Source organism: Phyllopteryx taeniolatus, chromosome 2 (assembly GCF_024500385.1).
Source record: "Phyllopteryx taeniolatus isolate TA_2022b chromosome 2, UOR_Ptae_1.2, whole genome shotgun sequence".
Classification (NCBI taxonomy): domain Eukaryota; kingdom Metazoa; phylum Chordata; class Actinopteri; order Syngnathiformes; family Syngnathidae; genus Phyllopteryx; species Phyllopteryx taeniolatus.
In genome coordinates this window covers 11,785,177-11,809,250 of record NC_084503.1, presented here as the reverse complement: position 1 = coordinate 11,809,250, position 24,074 = coordinate 11,785,177, and the positions used below count along the sequence as shown (strand labels likewise).

The window sequence follows — 24,074 nt, the reverse complement described above, 5'->3', positions numbered from 1 at the left end:
ATTCATCATACAATACACTCTCATGGTTTCATGATATACTAACGCCCACATACGAAACAGCCCGACATATCATGAAGACACACACTTATAACAATGCTGGCAGAAACATCATTTTGCATTCACGAGCTTCACAAGAGCATAATTTAGCTTGTAATGGTTCCGCAAAGCATGCTGGGAACATTCTCCTTCTAAGCCGACACTTGTGATTGGCTTTCTCTGTTCATGTGCCGGATAAGCAACGTGCCTATGTGGCGACCTTGTTGGTTAAAATGCTTAAAATCATTGTGTTATTTCCTAGTATCAATACAATCAATTGCTTTCCTTATAAAATGATTTTAGACTGATATCGTCCGAGAGCGCAACTTGCCGAGCATAGATCGATACAGTTGGATCGGAGGAGTATAACTCTATACATCCTTGTAGTGAATGAATTGTTACACCCCTATATAGTATAGTTTGTTACAGTAGAGCATAGGATTCTTTTTATAGATTAATTGTCAGTTGTCAATGCACTGCTAGTATTTGGTATTGCTGGTGCTTATTTAGTTCTCAAATGCTGCTGAGTGTTGTTGCTGCAGTACACACAGATTTTCCTCTTTTTTTTCTCCCCACAAATAAATGAAATTCTATTCCAGGTTAATGGAAAACCTCAAGACCCTAGAAAAATGTGTCTCACTGAGTAAAATCTAAAGTAAAAGTCACACTAAATTGTAGAGAAAGGGATCCCTGTATGGTCATCAGGAGTTTATCATTTCACACTATTGCTTTTTTGAGGACCTACTTGCACATTGAAGTTACAGGGTTGGAATTCAAGTCAACAAGAAATAACACAGTACAATTTAAAGATTTAGCTGCACAAAAATAAATGATGTGTTGAGGAGTTTGTGGCATACAATACCATGAAATGGACACTCACCCACTTTGGCATCTTGGCTCCATTAGGGTCATGGTGGTGAAATTGTAAGACCACAACCGTTGCAATCACAGAGTGCGCAACAATGACCAAAGTGATGACAAAGTACTGCGCTAGAAAGGTGAAGAGATGAGTAAGATACTCAGTGTAAGTAATCAACTTTTCCATTCATACATCCATCATATACTGTACAGGTATACCACTTCATTTGTTCAGGGTCATGGGGGAAACTGGAGCACATCCCACCTGATTTTGGACACAAACAAATTGTGCTTCATTTTCTCATTTTAAATCCCTGTTTGCATCAAGCAGTACAGGATATAATGCTGCTCTGTCAAGCTACCGGCCCAATCCCTACATGCTGCCAGATCTCGTCTGAGCTCGGAAGCTCAGCAGGGTTGGTCCTAGTTAGTACTTGGATGGGAAATCGCCTAGGAATACCAGGTAATGGGGTTGGCCAATAGGCCAATCACCTGCTCCTATTAAAAAAACTACAGATTACAGAAACCGGAATTGCGGCCTAATGTGCCTCATGGCATTGAGAGCTCTAACTAACTAATGTCAAGCTATTCATGTAGTGCAGCTAAAAAAAGCTGTCTCCATTAAACAGATGCTCCCCATTATGGAAAGTGATCCTGACTAGGTTTTACCACTTTTAACTGGAAAAAGGGTTTAAATCTACAATGAATCTAAATGATCTAACATAATTTTTGATAATTTTTTCAAACGTAAAAGTTAGACGCATTACAGAACACACACAACCACAGAACAGACAGCTGTGTTATGTGATTAAGTATAGAAACACAGACTAAGTTCCCCAGGAAAAACAAGTGCAGTGTTGAAAGTGTGACCTAAAGTCTTGCTTCAATCTGAAATTAATGTGATTCAGAGTAATACAAATATATTTCTGTCCATGTCTTCTTCAAAAGCTTGGATGGCTTAAGTTAATTGAAACCCTGACAGACCGCTTCAAAAATTCCCCCGCTTACCTATTAGAGGTACAGAGTCTGAGGTGGCCGGCATAATCTCTGCAACTAACAGCATGAAGACTATTAGGGCGAGCATGACTGTGATTCCTGAAAATACCAAATGTCAGTTAGCGCTTCAAAACCAAAACTGCAATGCCTTTGCATCTTACATACAAACATGAAGCACAATAAAGCTTGTTTTGGTAAAGTAACTCTAACTGATTTTTAAAAAAACAGGAGTTTTTAGTCTTTTTCAGCCTCTACTGAGTGCAGAAGGGCCAGGGTGAGTGGTAGCTGAGGAGGGGTTTTGGTCTTCTTAGAATTATGCCCAATAATGCACAACCAATTTCCATGGAAAGCTGTAGGAGGGTGGCACATACAGTATACCGAATAAGAACCTATTAAAATTCGGTCTGCATCCAAATAATGGTGAGAGTACATAAAATTCAATTCACTTTTCACTGTGAAAGTCAACTTGTATTGGGAACAAGTAAGGCAGGTATCAATCGAATCCACAGATGGAGCTGCACCTAAAATGGTTGACCTTGCACAACATTTGTCAGTCAAACAGGTATGCTTCGGTTTGTTTGGCCTTGGTATTGGAAATGTATTTTTCAGGTGAAGTCACTGAAAGCTTACGCTCAAGTTAACACAAAATGTGTAGAAGTTTAGAAGTATAACAATCTATCTACATTTATGTAATGTGTATTTGAGGATTTACTTTGTATTTCCATATGTAAAAGCATTATTTCAACAAACAAAATCTATAAAATTACCTTTGAAAAATATTTAAAATAGGGTTGTGGTCTACAGGTTGCTACACTATATAATATGAGAATTAAAACTAATTTTTTTCAGGGTCAGATATTTGTTTTCCCATCTGAATAAAGAAAAAAGGCTGTAAATGCAATTTTAAATTCCAGAGGAAACAACATTTTCAGGAACAGGAAATTTGAATTAAATGAAAGCCCATTGCTCTACTACCAAGTGAGATCTTCTCCCTCGAGTCAGCAGGTAGCAAGAAGACAAGCACGGCCAGAATTGAGATCAGGAAACAGGGGATGAGTAGACTGAGTGCATAGAAGAGAGGCCGTCTACGCATCACTATGGTGTACGTGACATCGGGATAGGGCTCTGGACAGCAGTCATAAATGTGGTTATTCTTCTTTCCTGAAACAACTGTGAACAAACAAAAACAAAACATAATGAAGGCTACTCTTGTCAAATGTAGTGAGACTTTATGTAACAATAATTATTCTATAGCATCCATCCATCCATCATCTTCTGCTTATCTGGGGTCCTGGACATCCTTCTCCCCAACTCTTCTGGGTGTATCTATTTTCGTAGATGGCGGATCTGCGACGGAACGCAAAAACTCTCATATCTTGATTTTCGGACAAGCGCAAGGCTTGCTCTGCGTGTTTGCAAATTTGGCAGACCGGCTAACTAAGGGGGAAGTGTGTGTGTGTGGGGGGGGGGGATGGGGGGCACATGAATGATCGGGTGGGGATAGATACATGGGGTTTGCGAAAACATTTAAGTTGCCAGCAGTTATCAACAGCTTATTCTGTATTTAGTAAGGGTGCCCGCTCAAGTTGTCGCCACACCAGCCAGGAGCAGTGACAATGCTCCAGTCATGCACGGATCGCTGCATCATCTTCTGCACAGAGGTGTCTCCATGCAAGACTGCTGTCGTGCCGCATTTAAAGTGGATGATTGGAACCGCTTTAATTGGCAGTGAATTAACAGCGACGCAGAACATCCTTTTTTAAATGCGGCAGCTTGCGTGCATCTGTGAAATTACGAAAACCTGGTCTTAATCACCTCCGTACAGATTTACTGTATGCCACACACCGAACCCGGATTTACGCCGGTCATAAATATAGAGCCCCTAGTCCCTCCAGTGTGTCCTGGGTCTTCTTTGGGGCCGCTTTCCGGTGGGTCGTGACTGGAACACCTCACCAGGCATGCATCTAGGAGGCATCCTAACGAGATGTCTGAGCCACCTCATCTGGCTCCTCTGGATGTGGAGGAGCAGCGGGTCAACTCTGAGCCCCTCCCGGATGACTGAGCTTCTCATCTTCTCTCTATCGGAGAGCCCGGACACCCTTGCGGAGGAAACTCCTTTCGACCGCTTGTATTTGCAATCCTTTTCTTTCGGCCCACAGCTTGTAACCATAGGGTAGGGAGTCACTGCAGAGTCCACATCACTGCAGATGCTGCACCAATCCACCTGCTGATCTCACAATCTATTCTTCCATCACTCGTGAACAAGACTCCAAGATACTTAAACTCATCCACTTTCCATGGCCTCAGATATGGAGGTTCTGCCGAACCGTTTCACACTCTGCTGCGAACCACACCAGCGTGTCATGGTGGGGAATCTGGTTTTGATAAGGTTCCGTCTTTATCTTGATGGCATCCATTGCAGCCTGCGCCAACCACCGAGTCCGGGGATTGCCGCAATGACAGGCACCAACCACCTGATGGCTACACCTCTGGTGGACTGCCTCAACAATGGAGGTGTGAAACATGGCTCACTCGGACTTAGTGTTCCCCACCTTGGTTGAAGTTCTGCTAGAGGTAGGAGTTCAACTCCCTCTGTCATGGAACTCTGCCAGATGTTCCCAGCATAACCCCACAATACGTTTGGGTATTCAAGGTCAGACCGGCATATTCCCCCACCATCAGAGCCAACACACCACCAGGTGGTGATTGGTTGACAGCTCCACCCCTCTCTTCACCCGAGTGTCCAAGACATTCAGCTGCTAATCCGATGACATGACCACAGAGTATATCATCGAATTGGGTCTTGGTGCTAGGTCCATGTACAGACATCCTTTAACATGATGTTCGTTATGGGCAATCCGTGATGAGCACAGATGTCCGATAACATAACACTGCTCTGGTTTTTGTTGGGAGGGTGGCGGGGGGTAGGGCAAGGCATTTTTATTTGTACAGTACAATTCATACATAAGGCAAATTCAAAGTACTTCACAATGGCAAAAAAATATACGTTCAGCACATAACTTTAAAATGAATGATGTTTTCAACATAAACATGAATCAGACATTAAATTCATAAACAGTTTAAGCATTAAAAGTGCATTAAAAGTCAAGAAAAAGATTGTGCATCTAAGAGAAACTTACAGTAAGTAAACAACTTGGTTTTCAGACCTGATTTAAAAGAGCTGACCTCAGGTGTTCGGGAAGTTTGTTCAACAGGTAAATATCTTCATTCATCCAGGTCATTTCATTCTCAGAGCATTGAATCGATCGCAACTGGACTATTCGGGGCGTTATTTGTACCCTACAAAACAGAACTGATAACGCTTTTTTTTCCTTTTTTTTCTTGTTATACTCTGTTCTTAACGTGTAGTAAATATTTGCTTCTTATTTAGTTCTTTGCTATGTCTAGCTCCTGTTGTGGCTCTATCCATCTACCTTAGTGTGTTTCTAAGGTTTCTGTATTTTGCGTGTTGCGAGTTTGGTCATCGTTGTTCTATGTACAGCCTTCATGGTTGTTGCTCGCTGTCTAGTGCTCCCTTACTTCAATAAAGTCTTCTTTAATTGCTCTTATTTGGTTTTTTTTTTGCTTTAGGATTGAATACTCATCATGATTGCACAGTGATAAGATATAAGCACAACTCATTATCTCCACATCTCCTGAAAGTAGCATCAAATCGGCGTTCAGTTTCTTCGTCACCCTTTCCCACATTATTCTTTTGTGAATTAGAATCTGTGTTTTTGAAGCACAATGTCAAATTATTCTTACCAACAAGGTCCCACTCTTCATTAGTAACGTATTCACTGAGATCTGCCTCTATCATTGATAAGTCCAAAGACCATCCCCCATAAGTCCAGGAGCCAAACTTGAGGTCACATTTCTGGATGTCAAAGGGGAACCAGCGGAGATCGATATCACAGGTGCTCTTAAAGATCCCTGACAGGGAAATAAATGTGAAATGCCCAAGCGGGATTAGAGGGGGTAAAAGGAGACGCATACAGGTATGAATGAGAGAACATATACTTTAAAGGGACACACTTGAAATGAGACACCAAAAAAGCAGCAAGAGATAGTGTATACTCTGACAACATCAGGAGTTCATGTATTGAGAGCAAATAATAATAAAAACAATGAAGTGAAAGTAGCCAGTAACCACCCAAACTCCAATCCATAGTCAAGAAAAGTGTAAAAATGTGGCAGTAAACAAAGTCTTTTACATTGTTAATCATGAAGTTTATGTAGCGCTGCATGGAATGAACAGAATCAGAAAGAGGACAAACGGAGCTGTGAATGACTTCGTAATGACAGCCAAGTACAACGACTTCTAAATCAATAACAAACACTTTCTGACAAAGGCAATCAATGCAAAAGGAACACAATGTTCGAGCTACAGTATTTATGCTGGTAACTTCAAATGGCGAGACGAGGACAGCACAGGACAGTGATTTTTTTCTTGGAGAGGGGAGAGGAGCTGAAGAGTCTATCAGGGAAGGCAGTACTGTAAACACAGACTACAACTGTCTCATTATACATTCGCACACACTAAATAACTGACATGCACGTATTACGCAAAGAACCCATGTTTCAGACACTGAAGGTTCAGTCACGGAAAGTGAATGAGTCGAATGATGCTTTTGTGCTGGTGTAAGGGTAGAGAGAAATCTTCCTTACCTGGAGGTATAAACAAACAGTTGCCTGCGGAGGAAACCAAAATTTTGGTATGGAAAGTAGGATCAAAGCGTTCATCTGCACTGTGGACAAAATAGAATAAAATTAGTGCTTCTTGTCAAAAGTTTAATCACACTTTCGAATTATTATTTTTTTACTGGTCCTGTAAAACTGATTCAATTTTATCATGCACACAATAATTGTGAGCAACAGTGAGTGAGCATGCAACATACTGAATATTTAAATGATGTAAAATATTGACACCCTGCTACTAAATGGAACCTGAGTGCACCTTGGGAGCATCCATCCAACTTCTTCCGCTTATCTGAGGTCGGGTAGCGGAGGCAGCAGCTTAAGCAGGGAAGCCCAGACTTCCCTCTCCCCAGCACTTCTGGGGAGATCCCGAGGTGTTCCCAGGCCAGCCAGGAAACATAGTTTTCTCCAACGTGTCCTGGGTTATCCTTCTCCCGGTGGGACGTGCCCAGAACACCTCACCAGGGAGGCGTGGGGGGTGCATCCTAACCAGATGCCCAAGCTACCTCATCTGGCTCCTCTCGTACTCGGAGCAGTAGCAGCTCGACTCGGAGCCCCTCCCGGATGACCGAACTTCTCACCTATCTCTAAGGAAGAGCCCAGACACCCTGCGGAGGAAACTCATTTCGGTGGTGAAGGTAGGAACATAGATCAACTGGTAAATAGAGAGCTTTGCCTTGTGGCTCAGCTCTTTTTTCACCATGACAAACGGATACAGAGTCCCCATCACTGCAGACGCTGCACCGATCCGCCTGTTCATCTCCCGCTCCATTCACAAGACCCCAAAACACTTGAACTCCTCCACTTGGGGCAGGATCTTTTCCCCGACCTGGAGAGGGCACTTCACCCTTTTCCTACTCAGGAGCATGGTCTCAGATTTGGAGGTGCTGATTTTCATCTTAGCTGCTGCAAACCTCTCCAGCGAGAGTTGAAGGTCACGGCTTGATGAAGCCATCAGAACCACATCATCTGCCAAAAGCAGAGACGCAATACTGAATCCACCGAACCGGACCCCTTCAATACCTCGGCTACGGCAAAAAATTCTGTTCATAAAGGTAATGAACCGAATCGGTGACAATGGGCAGCTTTAGCAGAGTCCAACTCTCACTGGAAATGTATTCGACTTACTGCCGACAATGCACAGCAAACTCTGATGGCGGTCGTACGGGGATCGAACAGCCCTTATTGGGGGGGGTCCAGTACTCCATATTCCCGGAGCACCCTCCACGGTACTCTCCGAGGGACACGGTGGAACGCCTTTTCCAAGTCCACAAAACACATGTAGAATGGTTGGGTGAACTCCCATGCACCCTCGAGGTCACTTCTGACGGTGTCGAGTTGGTCCACTGCTCTACGGGCAGGACAAAAACCACACTGCTCCTCCTGCATCTGAGAATCGACTTGCAGATGGACCCTCCCCCTCCAGAATCCCTGAATAGACCTTACCAGGGAGGTTGAGGAGTGTGATCCCCCTGTAGTTGGAACACACTCTCTGGTCACCAGGTTCTTAAAAAGGGGGGCCACCAACCCAATCTGCCAATCCTGAGGTACTGTCCCCGATGTCCACGTGATGTTGCAGAGGCGTGTCAGCCAGGACAGCCTTACAACATCCAGAGCCTTTAAGAACTCTGGGCGGATCCCTTTCATCCCCGGGGCCCTACCACTGAGGACTTTTTTAACCACCTAGGTGACTTCAAACCAGGAAATAGGAGAGCCCACCTCAGAGACCCCAGACTCTGCTTCAATTTGGGAACTTGTGTCAGTATAATTGAGGTCTTTGAAGTATTCGGCCACCGAATCACAACATCCCAAGATGAGGTCAGCAGCGCCACATCGCCAATACATATATACACAGTGTTGATGGTGCACTGCTTACTCCCCCCTCCAAGATGCTGGATGGTCGACCAGAAGTCGTCTGGAAGTCATTCTCCATGGCTTCAAACTCCTCCCACGCCCCTGTTTTTGCCTCAGCAACCACAAAAGCCATATTGCGCTTGGCTAGCCAGTACCCATCAGCTTCCTCCAGAGTCCTACAGGCAAAAAAGGCCCGATAGGACTCCTTCTTCAGCTTGATGGCATCCCTTACCACTGGAATCCACCAACAGGTTCGAGGATTGCAGGCACTTACCACCTTACGGCCACAGCATCGGTCGGCCACCTCGACAATGGAGGTGTGGAGCACGGGCCACTCTGACTCAATGTACCTTGCTTCCCCCGGGACATGGGCGAGCTTTGTCGGAGGTGGGAGTTATAACTCCTTCTGACAGGGGACTCTGCCAGATGTTCCCAGGAAACCCTCACAATACGTTTGGGCCTGCCAGGTCGGACCAGCATCTTCCCCCACCGTTGGAGCCAACACACCACTAGGTGGTGATCGGTTGACAGCTCCACACCTCTCTTCACCCGAGTGTCCAAGACATGCAGCCGCGGGTCTGATGACACGACCACAAAGTCGATCATTAAACTGCGGCCTAGAGTGTCCTGGTGTCAAATGCAGAGAAAGGCTACCCTCTCGTCCACCAGGCTAAATCCCAACGTACAGGCACCGAGACATGGGCCAAGCAGTACATCCCACACCTGCTCGGCGGCTCTTAGCATGGGCAATTCCAGAGTGGAAGAGAGTCCGAGAAGACTGGTATCGGAGCACAAGCTGTGTGTCGAGGAGAGCCCAACTATATCCAGTCGGAATTTCTCGACCTTGCACACCAGCTCAGGCGCTTTCCCTGCCAGAGAGGTGACATTCCACGTCCCTAGAACCAGTTTCTGTAGCCGGGGATTGGACAGCCAAGGACCCTGACTTTGGGTGCCACCCAGCTCACACTGCTCCCGACACCCTTGGGCCCTCCCACAGGTGGTGAGCCCATGGGAAGTGGGACCCACGTTGTCTTTTCGGGCTGTGCCCGACACTGCCCCATGGGTGCAGCCCTGGTCAATAGGAGCTCGCTATCGTGCCTCACCTCCGGGCCTGGCTCCAAAGGGGGGCCCCGGTAACCTGCGTCCGGGCGAGGGAAAACTAGGTCCAATATTTTTACTCATCATAAGGGGTCTTTGAGCGTGCTTTGTCTCGTCCCTCACCTAGGACCTGTTTGCCATGGGTGACCCTACCAGGGGTGTGAAGCCCCAGACAACTTAGGTTCTAGGATCAAATTGACACACAAATCCCTCCACCACGATAAGGTGACCCAGGAGGGGACCTTGGCAGCATTTTAAAAATAATCTTTTACAGTGGTGGGGAGTAAAAAAGTACAAATACTTTGTAACTGTACTTAATTAAATAGCAGGATTTATTTTTCCTGACAACTTTTTAGTTTTACCTCTACTCCTACATTTAAATACATATCTGTACTTTCTAATATGTGCTATCCTGAAAACGTAAGGTGTATTTTTTCAGTTGTATCATTAGCTAATTGAATTTCCTTTTACCTGTATATTTTCTTCTACAATATATTTATATACTTCTACTTAAGTACAAAGTGTGAATACTTTTACCACCTATGATCTTTTGTTGAGAAAATATGAGAATACATCACAATTTCATTGAAAAACAAACAAATAGTGTGGTTGTACATGCACTCTGAAAGGAATTTTAAAATGTGTATGAGTGGGGCAGTGATTGGAGGCCACACTGACCTCTTCCCAGTCACAATCCTAAATGACATATTTTTGTCCACAGCTGGCCTAGAAAATGCAAACCTCTTGTCCCCTAGCCATGGCCACCCAAAGTTGTTTAACACATCTAGATGTAAATACCCTGAAATGAAAGCTGGAATTCTGAACACATATTCATCTTTTGATCTGAAACCCAAATGTCTTCAGTATACAACAAAAACAAAGGAATTGACCTTGTCTTTCCAATACTTTTGGAGGGGACTGTATATGACTTCATAATTACCTCCACTCTGACCAAAGCTTCAGCTGCACTTAAATAATGTCTTAATGATGCTGTAGCCTCATGGTAACACAGACCAGTTTGTTTAATCTAGTTTGAAGGGGTGCGCTGTTCTCTATAATAGCACTATCTATCCATCCATCTTCTGACATTTATCTGAGGTCAGGTCACGAGGTAGCAACCTAATTAGTGAAGCCCAGACTTCCCTCTCCCCAGCCTTTTCTTCCAATTCTTCCTGGGGGATCCCGAGACATTCACAGACCAGCTGTGAGGCATAATCTCTCCAGCATGTCCTGAGTTATCCTCGGGTTCTCCTCTCGGTGGGACATGCCCAGAACACCTCACCAGGAGGCTTCCTAACCAGATGCTCGAGCCACCTCATCTGACTTCTCTCAATGCGGAAGAACAGCGGCTCTAATCTGAGCCCCTCCCGGATGAGCGAGCTTCTCACCCTACCTCTTAGGGAGAGCTCCAACACCCTGCGGAGGAAACTCATTTTGACCACTTGTGTTCGTGATCTTATTCAGTCTTGTCAGTCTTACCTGTCCATCATTGGTCAGGCTCACCTACGAGTACAATCGCTTGATCCTGAATTTTAAGCAATCTTAAATCGACAGTGAAAGTGAGATTGACACAATAACGACAATGATAGTTTGGTAACACAGGACATTGCTTAATTAATATTTTTTTTTCTTTTTTGTTCAGATTGCGGCCGGTCATGTTTTTGTATTTATTACAAAAAGTAGCTAGTAAACCTGTGTTTGAAAAACCTTTTGATGGTGATGAAGTCATTATTATCAGGCTGCAGCGAAGTCGGCATTGCAAATGAGAATCTATTAACCAATTGCCTTACCTGGATAAAAAAAAAAGGTTAAATAAATAAATGACAACGTCATATAAAGTGTCAATCTCATGTTGATATCTCATATGGTGACAAAACATTTCAGGACAAATCTGTATATTATGTATCATATGTTGAGGGCATATGTGAACAACAACAATTTTACTACTACTAATCATGAGAATAATATTAATTTTCACCATAATTTGTAATGCTGTTTCACATTCAACATCCAGTTGTACCTGTTATATAGCAGAATATCTGGCTTCCATAGGAGATGGGCAGGAAGTCGTAGCTTGTCCAACCCATTATACTCAGACTTGTTCCACTGTAGTTTATAGTCTGTCCAGGACTGTGTAAACCAGAATTATATGTTCTTTTACATTTCACATATGCATGGAAATACAAAGAAGAATTCAACCCTGTGCGGGCCTGTCTGTCTCTAGGGGATTTCAGAAAGCAAGTTATGTGAGTAAGAGAGATTCAGAGTCACCATAGGTACACAAAACCTGTTACCATGGTCACAGACTCTGTGAACCTAACTTGCTCGCTAGCAGGTTTTGTATGCTAAACCCTGACTTTGTACAGGTCTCCTCCCACCTTAGGCAAAGATGACTTGACCGTTTCTCCATGATCCCATCAATATTGATGCAAAACAACATCTAAAATGATATACTGGCATTCCCATATTAATTTCTGATCGAACAGTATCACTTTTCATCAAACTCCATGTATCGCTGGCCATACATATCTAATCTCAAGACACCATTGATGTTCGCTGATTTAGGTGCAAATTTGGTAAATCGTACAATTCGCACATACGGTATGCTAACGATGGTTTTGCGTGGCAAGCCTTGACAGTACATTAATAAGTCCTGTAATATTTGTTGCGTTAATTTAGGTCTAGGTCTTCTAGGTTCTTCTAGTCGTCAAAGATTTATTTGTGCACAAAATGAACCACGCATCAGTTACACGGAAAATCACTGTTCAAAGAACAAAACCAACAAAACATTAATTTCTCACAAAAAAAACCCCAAAAAACCAAGTAAATTCAAATTTACAGTAAATGAATGTGAATTGCTACGGGTAACCTTTCATTGCTCAGTGACTCTCCGTACTGTTTTTTTTTTTTATGTCTCAAAATTATCAAATGGCTGTCTGTTGTCGTACTAGAACGGCTCCAACTCCCGGAGACAAATTCCTCGTGTGTTTTTGACATACTTGGCAAATAAAGATGATTCTGATTCTGAAGTGCCACTCGCGAATCATTTTCAGTCTTTTCATGGCGGCACGGTGAACGACTGGTTAGCACATCTGCCTCACAGTTCTGGGTTCAAATCCCGGCCCTGCCTGTGTGGAGTTTGCATGCTCTCACCGTCCCTGCATGGGTTTTTACCGGGTACTCCGGTTTCCTCTCATATCCCAAAAACATGCATGGTAGGTTGATTGAAGACTCTAAATTGCCCGTAAGTGTGAATGTGAGTGCGAATGGCTGTTTGTTTATATGTGCCCTGCGATTGGCTGGCGACCAGTTCAGTGTGTACCTGGCCTCTCGCCCCAAGATAGCTGGGATAGGCTCCAGTACGCCCGCGACCCTAGTTGGGATAAGCAGTACAGAAAATGGATGGATGGAAGTCTTTTCATTGTTATTGCTACAATCCTTGAAAAGGGTTCATAGGTAAGAGTAAATATTTTGGGGTATTTTTTTCAAATGTTCTGCATTAATAGCGCATGCTTAAACGTTGACAAAAAAAGTAGAGGTCATAAAATTGGTTGAGAAATGAACATGAAATGAATTATTTTTTTCAATATGCATGATCGATGGGAACGTTGCCCCCACCAACGTGGACGCTACATAGGCACCTCATTTAGCCGGTATCTAGTATGTTCTCTAGTTTTGTCTATGGATTGCTGTTTACACTCTGAAGTCACTCCACACAGCCCTCTCCTATTGGATGCGCTGTCTCATGCCACATCGATGCGGCTCAACTTGAGTATATCGTTGACATATTGCTTAATAAAGAGATATTTAAAAAAACAAAAACAAAAAAAAACATTTCAACTTGAGGCGAAGCGCCGCAACGGTAAACGCCCACCTTCACGCAACGTTGCGTTTTGAACCGTGTACACGGCATTCAAACTGAGGTGTAAACAGGCTTTTTTGGACACATGCACGCACACACTGCGTGTGTCTTTTCTTCCGTTGAACCCCTGCGACTGCCTCACCGAATCCCGGAAACCCGCGGCTCTTTAGCGCCGCCCTAGTGGCTCCCTGGAGCTTTTTCAAAAATGTATGAAAATGGAAAAAAGATGGGGGAGAAAAATATATATATTTTTTTTAATGTGGTTTCTGTAGGAGGACAAACATGACACAAACATTCTTAACGTTTTACAATGCTGTAAAAATGTGTGGAATAAATATTAAATTTCAACATTTCTGTCAACGAAGATTTGCGTCATAGCCTGCGACGCGCGCTTCTTTGAGCTCGGCGTGGCAGGTGGCTGTCACAAACAAACCGGCGGGTGCGTGATGGGCCATGGATCGCAAAAGGTAAAAGAGAAAGCTATATCGGCCATTTCCATTTCGAGGTCAGCTTGATTTACTCCTGGGAATGTGTTCAACAAGGACAGCTAGCATCCCTTCCCCGGAAATGTCTTTACATATGACTTTTTTTGTGATTTGACAACTTCTCATTGCAAAGCAGACATGTAGGCAAACCTTCCGCGTTGGCAATGAAAGCAAATGATTTGGTCTAAGAACTGTCGAGTGACATTTTCAAGCTCGGCTGTCAGACTTTTGAATTTGGACACCCAGCTTGCCCAAAGCCACGAATGGAGCGAAATTGAAAGCCTTGTGTTTGAAACATGAAATGCTCTTCCTGACAGTTATAGGAACATGAAGAAATATGCATTTGGAGTATTATCCATGTTTGGATCAACAGACCTGTGCCAGCAGATATTCTCAAACATGAACTACATTAAATCCAAATACCGCAACCGCCACACAGATGAGAGCTTGCAGTCATGTGTCAAGATTAAAGTAGGCTAATATAGACACTTACAGCATGTTGCCTTCATTATAAGACTTTTAATTTTTTGCAGCGCCGGAAAGATTAGTTTTTTTTTTGGTCGAACATGGCTCTTTCAACATTTTGGGTTGCTGACCCCTGCCCTAGAACCACTGATTTAGAGTCTTCAGTTAACCTACCATGCAGGTTCTGGGGATGTGGGAGGAAACCGGTCACCGTGCCGCCGCTATGTGTTTATTTATTTATTTTTTTAAATCAAATTAAATAATTGGTTCATTTAATGAATGTCAATAAAATAAAACTTACGAAAACAATTTTACATTCACCGGTAAATTTAACAATTTTAATCATTTTATTCAGTCCTAAGTTAATATAATTCATACAATTGAAAAATTATGTCATTTGATGCCCTCATTCTTACATAAAAATAAATATGTTAATCTCTCCCAGTTTAGCAAACTAAATCTGAAGTTCACATGCTGGTATAGAAAAGACTTAAAACTCCACTGCGTAAGACTAATTCTATTGAACACAATACAAAACACTGCGATTGGCCGGCGACCAGTTCAGGGTGCACCCCGCCTCTCGCCTGGAGATAGCTGGATAAGGCTCCAGCAAACCTGCGACCCTCGTGAGGATAAGCGGTACAGAAAATGGATGGATGGACAATACAAAACAATGGTGACAGACAGAGTTGAACTAAGTAGATGAGAAGGGATACAGTTTTATTATTTTACCTTGTGTTTTATTCTCCCATTGCCTCACATTTCATCAAATTTCATCAAATAGTGCTTGTTTATTTACTCAACAGCAGAGTAACGGCCAAGTGTATGTTTTATATAGAACTATACATTTTTTTTCTCATATTTTTATGTTTAGATGTACAGTATGTACATATATTTATAGACAAATTCCTAGTTTTCCTCAAACACCTACAGTATATACACTGAGTAGTTACAACATTATGACCACTTGCACAAGAGATGTATCGAATGTGTAGTTTTTGGCTATGTTCTTTTTGTTTGTTTGTTTGTTTCTTTCTTTTTCAACCCAGTTTTCATGATTTGGTTCGTCTAAAGAATGAAGTTTTGTTTATTTAACCACGACCTTGAATTTATCCATCCATCGATCCACCCAAGGTGTAGAGGAGCTGGAACCTATCCCAGTTGACTTTGGGTTAAAGGCTGACTACAATCCCAGGGCACATTTAGAGACAGGCAACTATTCACAGTCACATTGCCGCTGAGTGGGAAGTGAAACCACACTGCCTGCAAGGAAGTCAAATGAGTGAAGCACTGTAACATACTTTGGATAACGAGAACAGTTAAGGATGCCTATATCCAGTCCGTCTATAAAATAATCCTGTCCTTTGCTGCTTTATTTTATTTTATTTATTTCGAACATGCAGTACAAAAAAAAAAAAAAAACAGAGAAAAACAAATCTACAATATCAATATCCCATACTGAAACACGATGTACTGGTCGTCCGGAAAGGAGGAGGAAGAAGTTAAGATAATTTGAACCCTAGCCCTTCACCATTACCTAAGACACATTATTCATCAAGAATTGCAGTCCAAATTACTGAAAAGAAAAATCACCGTCCCAAAACCTCCAATCAGGTTTACTGGAAAAAGTTTGAAGTGCAACAGATGCTATCTGCATCAGATCAGATTTCAGAGCATTTGGCCATCGATCAGTAACTTTTGGTGAATTCTCCTGCTGCTGCTATGTGAAGATATAATTTGATCTGGTTTCTAAATAATTTCGTGGTCATCTGTTAATTGTTTTGGCGGCACGGTGGTGGACTCGTTAGCACGTCTGCCTCACAGTTCTGAGGACCCGTGTTCAAATCCAGCCTCGCCTGTGTGGAGTTTGCATATTCTCCCAGTGCCTTACTCCAGGTACTCCATTTTCCTCCCACCTTCCTGCCCAGAGACAGCTGGGATAGGCTCCAGCACGCCCGCGACCCTAGTGAGGATAAGCGGTATGGAAGCTAAATGAAGGAATGTTCATTGTTTTGAACAGCACATTTAAAATATGATAGTGGCTGACATGTTTTTGATAATGTTCAGTTTGATCATGATTCATTCATCTTGACTGGACCAGCCATAAAAGTTATGTATTCACTCAGCTGGTCAGTTGGTCTGACAGCTGTTTTTAACGAATTTTCCGGTGCGTAATCCAAAACCGGTCTCAGTTTTACTCTCACATCAAGTTTTTGAACAAAGTGAGACCAAAGTGGAACAAAGGAAATATATACCTATGTAAATAAAACACTAAGATGGAATACTTACAAGCTTTTGAAAAAAAAAAAACAACATAAAATGAAATATAACTTACAACGGTATGCCTATGGTTACAAGGTTAAGAGACGGGCCGAAACTATATTCAAAACTATACATATAATGAACAAGATAGTGTGGTATGGGTTCTTTCAATTTATTTTTTTCAGTGGTTCATACTTCGAATAAATAAGTGTAACATAGCCCAGAATTGGACATAATGTGTGCAAAGCACAGCCTATGTTAGAGAAGTTCAGGGAATTGACTCGTAGTGGAAGTCAAACACAAAGCTCGTTTTTAAAGCACCTACGTCTCGTCTAATGTTTCGTTCTTGTAAAACATGCAAGAGCAGAACGCTACAGATAATCTTCATTTGTCCCTACGGTTGCAGCCACTCGAGGCAGCAATGAAAAAAAAAAAAAACTGAACTAGTCTTCAGAAACGATCTTATTTTAACTGGATTTACGCTGCATGATGATAGTGGTATTTTGCACATGCGGGTTGCCTCATCTAAATGTGAAAGATAACACATTCATAGCGGATGTGTCGCTTCCAATGTATATGTAAATAAACCTTTACTCTACTGGCTGCTATAAAATTGTATACATATATGTGAAATAAAAACATAATTGACATTTTACATTCTTCTTAGGCTATATGAGCGCATACTCTAAGTGTTGCCCAAAATGCCCTCTATTGCAACCGACTAACACTTTTATTGCAAGTGTTGGGACCTGGAAACCTTACCATTTGCAGCCAAATATTAGTTTTCAGCACCTGGTTCTTTTCATCCTGTAACAAAAAAAAAATAGAATTTTACTTTTTTTTTTTTTGGCTCCTAACCTTCAGAGTTTAAGATTGATGTTTAATTGTGCTGGGCTTCCGTTTGATATACAGTATCATCAAAATCCCAGTACTTTTTTTTTTTTTTTTTTTTTTTTTAGAATTTACTTAATAATAATAATAATAATACACACCACATCCATGATCTGCCTGAGGAAGATGCCGACTTCGACGTCGAGAACCTGAGACTCATTGAAGACTGGTCTCTCCAGTGAATTGTAGTCACGCAACAGATTTTCCAACAGTCTGCGCTCATCTGGTCCTTGAAAAGAAACTATGAAACAAATAAATAGATACATTAGACAGTTTTAGTGTCAATTAAAACTATTTGATTTTGCCAAACAAGCACTTTAAAAAACTGTTTTCAAATGTGCTATAGAAATAAAGTTATTGATTGACCTGCAACCACAATTGGTGTGAATCAATGCAGACATTACCTCCAATAAATATAAATATGATTCTGGTGTTTGGCTCTGGTATTGAGCTCACCTCCTTCTGTGTATATATACTTAGATCAATTGCTGGGAAGGAAGATTTGATTACGATGGTATACATGGACCAAGATGTTAATGCTTGAACACTACTGAGATTATTTTTGTTGTATATTAATGGCAGGTTTGTGCAACTATTTAGAGCCAGTGGTTCTACTACCTAAAAAAATGCTTAGTTCTCCCGACGAACATTAAAATACAGTATTGTAGAAGGGCTTAGTGTTCATCGGAAACAAGGCAGAGGCTTTATTCCTAAAACGTACATTTGATATTATTGACAGCCACTGTAACATTATGCACAGTTTGAACATTGACACTGTGCTTAAATGCAGGAAGAAAAAAAAAAGTACTTAAATTATAAAATTAAAGAGTAAATTGTGTACATACAATGCACCTGTACATACAAACTGTATGTAATAATTACATAAAACTTGTACCTACATAAAACTTTAAAACAAACATTTCATGTATTTTTCAAAAAGCCAATTTTCAAGAAAAAAAGTTGCAGTCAGAATGGGAACTAAAGGTCAAATTTATGACATGAAAGTTGTATTTTAATTCAAGAAAAATGTGATCTTGTGACAAAAATTGTCATAGTTTTTGATGATTTTTTTTAATTCACGAAAATCATATAATTTTCTTTCTTCTCTAATGAGAAGAAAGTGGTATCTTTAGTTTTAATCTTATTTGGGCTGGGGGAAACACCCACATATTTTAGAAAGAAACAATGTTTTTATGACCCAAACGTTATTATAAGAGTACAACTTTTATTTTATGAAGAAAATAAACTTTTATTTTTTAGGGAAAAAACATATATGTACACATGCTATATTCACATATAGTCCATAGACTCAACATATCATTTTAAGTGATATCCCATTCTGAATCCATATGGTTTAATATGATGTTGGTCTACCCTTTGCAGCTATAACAGCTTCAACTCTTGTGGGAAGGCGTTCAATAAGGTTTCAGAGTGAGTCTATGGGAATTTTTGCCCATTCTTCCAGGAATATATTTGTGGGGGTGACACACTGATATTGGACGAAAAGGCTCACTGTCCACTTGTCTTTTGATATGCTGAAGCATTCAGAGTTCCTTTCACTGGAGCTCAGGGGCTAATATTTTGGATATTTCCAACTTTGTGGGAACAGTTTGGAGATGGATCCTTCCTGTTCCAACATGACTATGGATCAATGCACAAATCAAGGTTCATAATGACATGGATGAAAGAGTTTGATGTTGATGAACTTGACTGGCCTGACCTCAACCCTATAGAACACTTTTGGATGAATTAGAGCGGAGACTGAGAGCCAGGCCTTCTCATTCAACATCAGTGTGTAACCTCACTAATGCGCTTCTGGAGAAATGGTCATAAATTCCCATAAACACACTCCTAAACCTTCTGGAAAGCATTTCCAGAACAGTTTAAGATGCTATAACTGCAGAGCGAAGACCAATGTCATATTAAACGCGATGGATTAAGAATGGGATATCACTCTAAATTAATACCTGAGTCAAGCCAGGTGAGCAAATACTTTTGGCAATATAGTGTATGCCCCTTATCCACCACACCAAAAAAAAAAAAAGTATATAACACTCTGGGCTCCTCTAAGTGTGCTGTTTGATGGGTTACAGTTTACCGTAACGGTGGTGCTAAATCTTATTAGCATGTCCAACCAGGTCCCTCTCCTGGTCACTCATTAATATTACAGTTGATTGACTGCATAGCAATACAGCAGCATTGCGCAGGACCCTGTGACGTGAATATTGCACACCCTAGTATATTCTGCAGTGCTATTCTGCACCACTGCAAACTACAACTACAATAATAAAGCTATTGTTGTTCTCTGCTAATACCAGAATAAAATGACCACTGTTTTTTTTTGTTTTTTTTTGTTGGTATTTACATTTTTGTGTGTGAATCTACTAGTCAATGGAACGCAATGGAATATTTGAGTTGATGCAGTTTAGATTATTTATCTGTATCGATTGCTGGAGTTATGCAAGAACTCTTGAAACCTTGAGAGCCAGAGGTGGGTAGAGTAGCCAAATATTGTACTGAAGTAAGTGTACTGTTACTTTAGAATAATATCCATCCATCCATTTTCTGAGCCGCTTATCCTCACAAGGATAGTCACGGGAGTGCAGGAGCCTATCCCAGCTATCATCGGGCAGGACGCGGTGTACACCCTGAACTGGTTGCCAGCCAATCGCAGGGCACACATAAACAAACAACCATTCGCACTCACATTGACACCTCCGGGCAATTTAGAGTCTTGACTTAACCTACCATGCATGTTTTTGTACTGTGGGAGTAAACCGGCAGCACGGTGGGCGACTGGTTAGAGCGTCAGCCTCACAGTTCTGAGGACCCGGGTTCAATCCCCGGCCCCGCCTGTGTGGAGTTTGCATGTTCTCCCCGTGCCTGCGTGGGTTTTCTCCGGGCACTCCGCTTTCCTCCCACATCCCAAAAACACGCATTAATTGGAGACTCTAAATTGCCCGTAGGTGTGAATGTGAGTGTGGATGGTTGTTTGTTTCTATGTGCCCTGCGATTGGCTGGCAACCAGTTCAGGGTGTACCCTGCCTCCTGCCCGATGACAGCTGGGATAGGCTCCAGCACGCCCGCGACCCTAGTGAGGACAAGCGGCTCAGAAAATGGATGGATGGGAGTAAACCGGAGTGCCCGGAGAAAACCCACACAGGCACTGGGAGAACATGCAAACTCCACACAGGCGGGGCTGGGGATTGAACCCCGGTCCTCAGAACTGTGAGGCAGATGCTCTAACCACTCGCTCACCGTCTAGAATAATATGACTCAAGTAAAAAATAGTCATCCAAATATTTACATTAAGAAAGTAAGAAAGTACTCAATGAAAAAACTACTCAAGTAAGAGTTAGAAACTCAAGTTAGAAATTGGCTAAAACATCCAAGTTTGGGCAGTCACAATTTAAGAGCTGCATGAAAAAGCTGTTGTTTTTTTGGTCATTTTGATTGGCTCGCGAAGGCTACATGTGCGGTCATGTGACTGCCTTGTGTCGTCTCATTGGTGAATTGGAGTCAAATGACAGTGTACAAGTTTGATTGGCGCAACGGGCGCCCTATGGGGAAGTCGAAGAGGGAGTCTAAAAATAGACGCACACACGCATGAATGGATAAATAAAAGTAGCAAACGGCATGTCGATCATTGTAACAGAGTAAAAGTATCGATCCTTCTTCACATAAATACTCAAGTAAAAGTAAAAAGTACAGTGCATTTAAAATACTCTGACAAGTACAGTTAATCGAAAATGTTACTTGAGTAAATGTAACGTGCTACAGGAACTGTAGAACTTTACTAACCCCCCCTCTACCGAGAAATAACAGGTGAAGACAGAATGGCGGGTGAAAAGTCAGTCGAAGGACTATAGTAGCGATGGAATGGATTTAAAGCTATAGTATGTAACTTTTGGCATCCCCCTAAGCTTGAATTCTCCATTACAACAAAAGAACAGAGCAGTCGCTTCAATATGACATATGTAATGCATTTTATGCCCCTTATATGTGATTGTCCAACATTTTTACTATGTTTTGAAGGACATGCGTCATTTCCATGCAGTCATTTCCGTGCCGTCATTTGCAGTGCGCCACCAACTGGGCCAGTGCGGGAAATGGATAGGGTATTCACTCAATAATAAAAAATAAGATATTGACAAATAAAGCGAAATGTTAGAAAAGTTTAATGTCTTAATTCAGTCATTGTGTCATCTCCTCTAGGAGTGGCTTGGGTGAAAATTACTTTTTTTTTAAATAGAACTAAGACAAGAACATGCAAAATCCTCTTGGACCCGCTATCGAACAATGCTAAAACCAGCAGACATTCCAACAGCTTCTTCCCTCTTGCCATTAAATTGCTAGAGGTTAAGTGACTCTCCGTAGTGTGTTTTTACGTTTTTATGTCTCAAAGTATTTACTGTCAAAATGACTGTGTATTGTCATACAAGAGCGGCTCCAACTACGGAGACAAATTCATTGTGTGTTTTTGACATACTTGGCAATAAAGAGAATCGTGATTCTGGATCCACAGAAGCTAACAAGTAAGTGGGAGAAGTCAAATATTGAAATATAGTATATTGGGTGATAGGAACTTGTTGATAGGATGTGGGGAAGATTTGGTGGAAAACATATGAAAGAATGAAATGTGTTGCCAATGTTAGCGTGAGCAAAGTAGTCAGAGTGGGAGCACAGAGGAAGTGGTTGTAAAGGAGTGATTTATGGAGTACCTCTCAGGATGACCATGAAACAACTGATAACATAAAAGTGCCAAATAGCTTGGTGAAAACTGCAACACGAATGAATAGGGGAGTAGAGAAAGTGGAGACAGAAACGGTAGTGTTAGATTTTTATGAAAAGGAACTTCCAGAGGTGGTATATTTTGGATGCATAGAGTGTAACATATATCGATTCTGATAAAAGCAAGATTAATTTGGAAAGGGGCTTGGAGAATAAACGCCTGTGTTTACGCCGAGGTAACTCAAGCTAACGTTAGGATGTTACAATCAAAGCTATCTTTGTCTCGTATAAGGCACCACGTCTCTTTTATTTGTAATTTTTAGGGAAATTGAAAAAAAAACCCTCTTTATTCAATCTCTGTTCTCTAAAAGGCTCGCTACTTTCAATAGGATGTTCTCAATTTCAGCCAGTCAAACGTTGCACTCAAACGCACGCAATACACAACAGGAGGTTTACTTTAGAGAAAATGTAATGAAAACTACAAGGAAATTAGGGAACAGATGCGAGGGAGGTATAGGTAAACATTCGTAAAGAAGGCTAACTTGAAGTCAACATACTTAATGGAAAACAGATGTGGATGTCACCTTCACTGTGAAACAAGATTTGCAGTCTTTACATAAAATGACAACCATAGTATTTACCACACAATACAGTGGCCGCAATCTGTTTTCTTCCTTAGACTAGTCAACTTCCAATTTTTTCTAATGTCAATAAAGGCGCCCTTCGGAACACACAAGGATACCGTACAATCAAAATGTAAAATCAAGGTAAATTAAAAACCCAAGAAACATCAACATACAAAAACAAGACTATGGGTAGTATGAAATTCTGAACAGATGTGTTTTGGAGTTTAGCTACACAGACAGAAATAGAGTCCGTGTTGCCTAGGTCAGGGGGGTAGTGCGTTCCTGAGGAGGTGACCAATGTACAGTTTCATCCATCCACCATCCATTTTCTATACCACTTGTCTTCATTATGGTCACAGGTGCTAATCCCAGAGGACTTTAGACGAGAGGTGGGGCACTCCCAAGAATGACCGCCAATCAATTGCATGGCACATAGAGAAAAACAACCACTCACTCACATTCGTACCTATGGACAATTTAGTCTTCAATTAACCTACTGTAGCAGTTATAGCTCAAATAAGAATTTAATTAATTTAGGAGAAAGTAATAAGCAGGGAGCGACGTTTGCGTTACTTCCGGTTTATCGTAATTTTAAATTTTATTATCAAAATCAAACTAATGTCTCGGAAAAGGGCTCCTAACTTAGAAAAAATAAAACATTTGAGATAAAATTCCAAATTGAGAATGGGTTCTTAATGAATTGTTTTATCCAATTTATTTTGAATGCATTATTTAAAGTATGAAAGTCCATTTTGTCTATATCTATAAACCTTTTTGTTCACGTCAAGAAATAAAGCAGCATACAGTATGTCCGGCGGGATAGCACCTCGGCTTTAGTCATCAGAATTCTTCCTCTTAGTTATTAGTCACGCTGCAACCACTGGTTACATTTTTTACATGTTTTGTCAATAATTTTATCAAACTGAGTTGCACCAAGACTTTTCATCTTTGGTGATACCGAGGTAAGTAATAGAGTCTTTTACAGGTATATTACAGTTTCCGTTATCCAACAGCATATTGTTATCACACTTTACGTTGCATATACAACCCCAATTCCAATGAAGTTGGGACATTGTGTTAAACATAAATAAAAACAGAAAACAATGATCTGCAAATTATGTTCAACCTATATTTAATTGAATACACTAAAAAGACAAGATATTTAATGTTCAAACTGATAATCTTTATTGTTTTTAGCAAATAATCATCAAC

General features: G+C 41.4%; 2 protein-coding genes across 5 annotated transcripts in view; one reads left to right on the top strand and one right to left on the bottom strand.

Moving 5' to 3' along the window:
- The window catches only part of LOC133471263 (neuronal acetylcholine receptor subunit alpha-7-like), a 30,770-nt gene that overhangs the window by 2,308 nt on the left and 4,388 nt on the right, over positions 1-24,074 (bottom strand). Inside the window, exons 2-9 of one of the 3 annotated variants that reach the window (XM_061760671.1) lie at positions 17,607-17,746; positions 17,377-17,421; positions 11,561-11,670; positions 6,559-6,638; positions 5,656-5,823; positions 2,866-3,060; positions 1,903-1,989; positions 917-1,026 (exon numbers count right to left, since the gene is read on the bottom strand). In XM_061760671.1, coding sequence (XP_061616655.1) covers positions 917-1,026; positions 1,903-1,989; positions 2,866-3,060; positions 5,656-5,823; positions 6,559-6,638; positions 11,561-11,670; positions 17,377-17,421; positions 17,607-17,746 — 935 coding nt within the window. The remainder of the gene's footprint in view (positions 1-916; positions 1,027-1,902; positions 1,990-2,865; positions 3,061-5,655; positions 5,824-6,558; positions 6,639-11,560; positions 11,671-17,376; positions 17,422-17,606; positions 17,747-24,074) is intronic. The other 2 variants (XM_061760680.1, XM_061760690.1) reach the window with 2 other exon arrangements.
- Positions 13,786-24,074, top strand: part of LOC133471274 (ceroid-lipofuscinosis neuronal protein 6 homolog) — a 32,645-nt gene continuing 22,356 nt past the window's right edge. Inside the window, exon 1 of one of the 2 annotated variants that reach the window (XM_061760730.1) lies at positions 13,786-13,869. In XM_061760730.1, coding sequence (XP_061616714.1) covers positions 13,856-13,869 — 14 coding nt within the window. In that variant the 5' untranslated portion in view covers positions 13,786-13,855. The remainder of the gene's footprint in view (positions 13,870-24,074) is intronic. The other variant, XM_061760721.1, reaches the window with a different exon arrangement.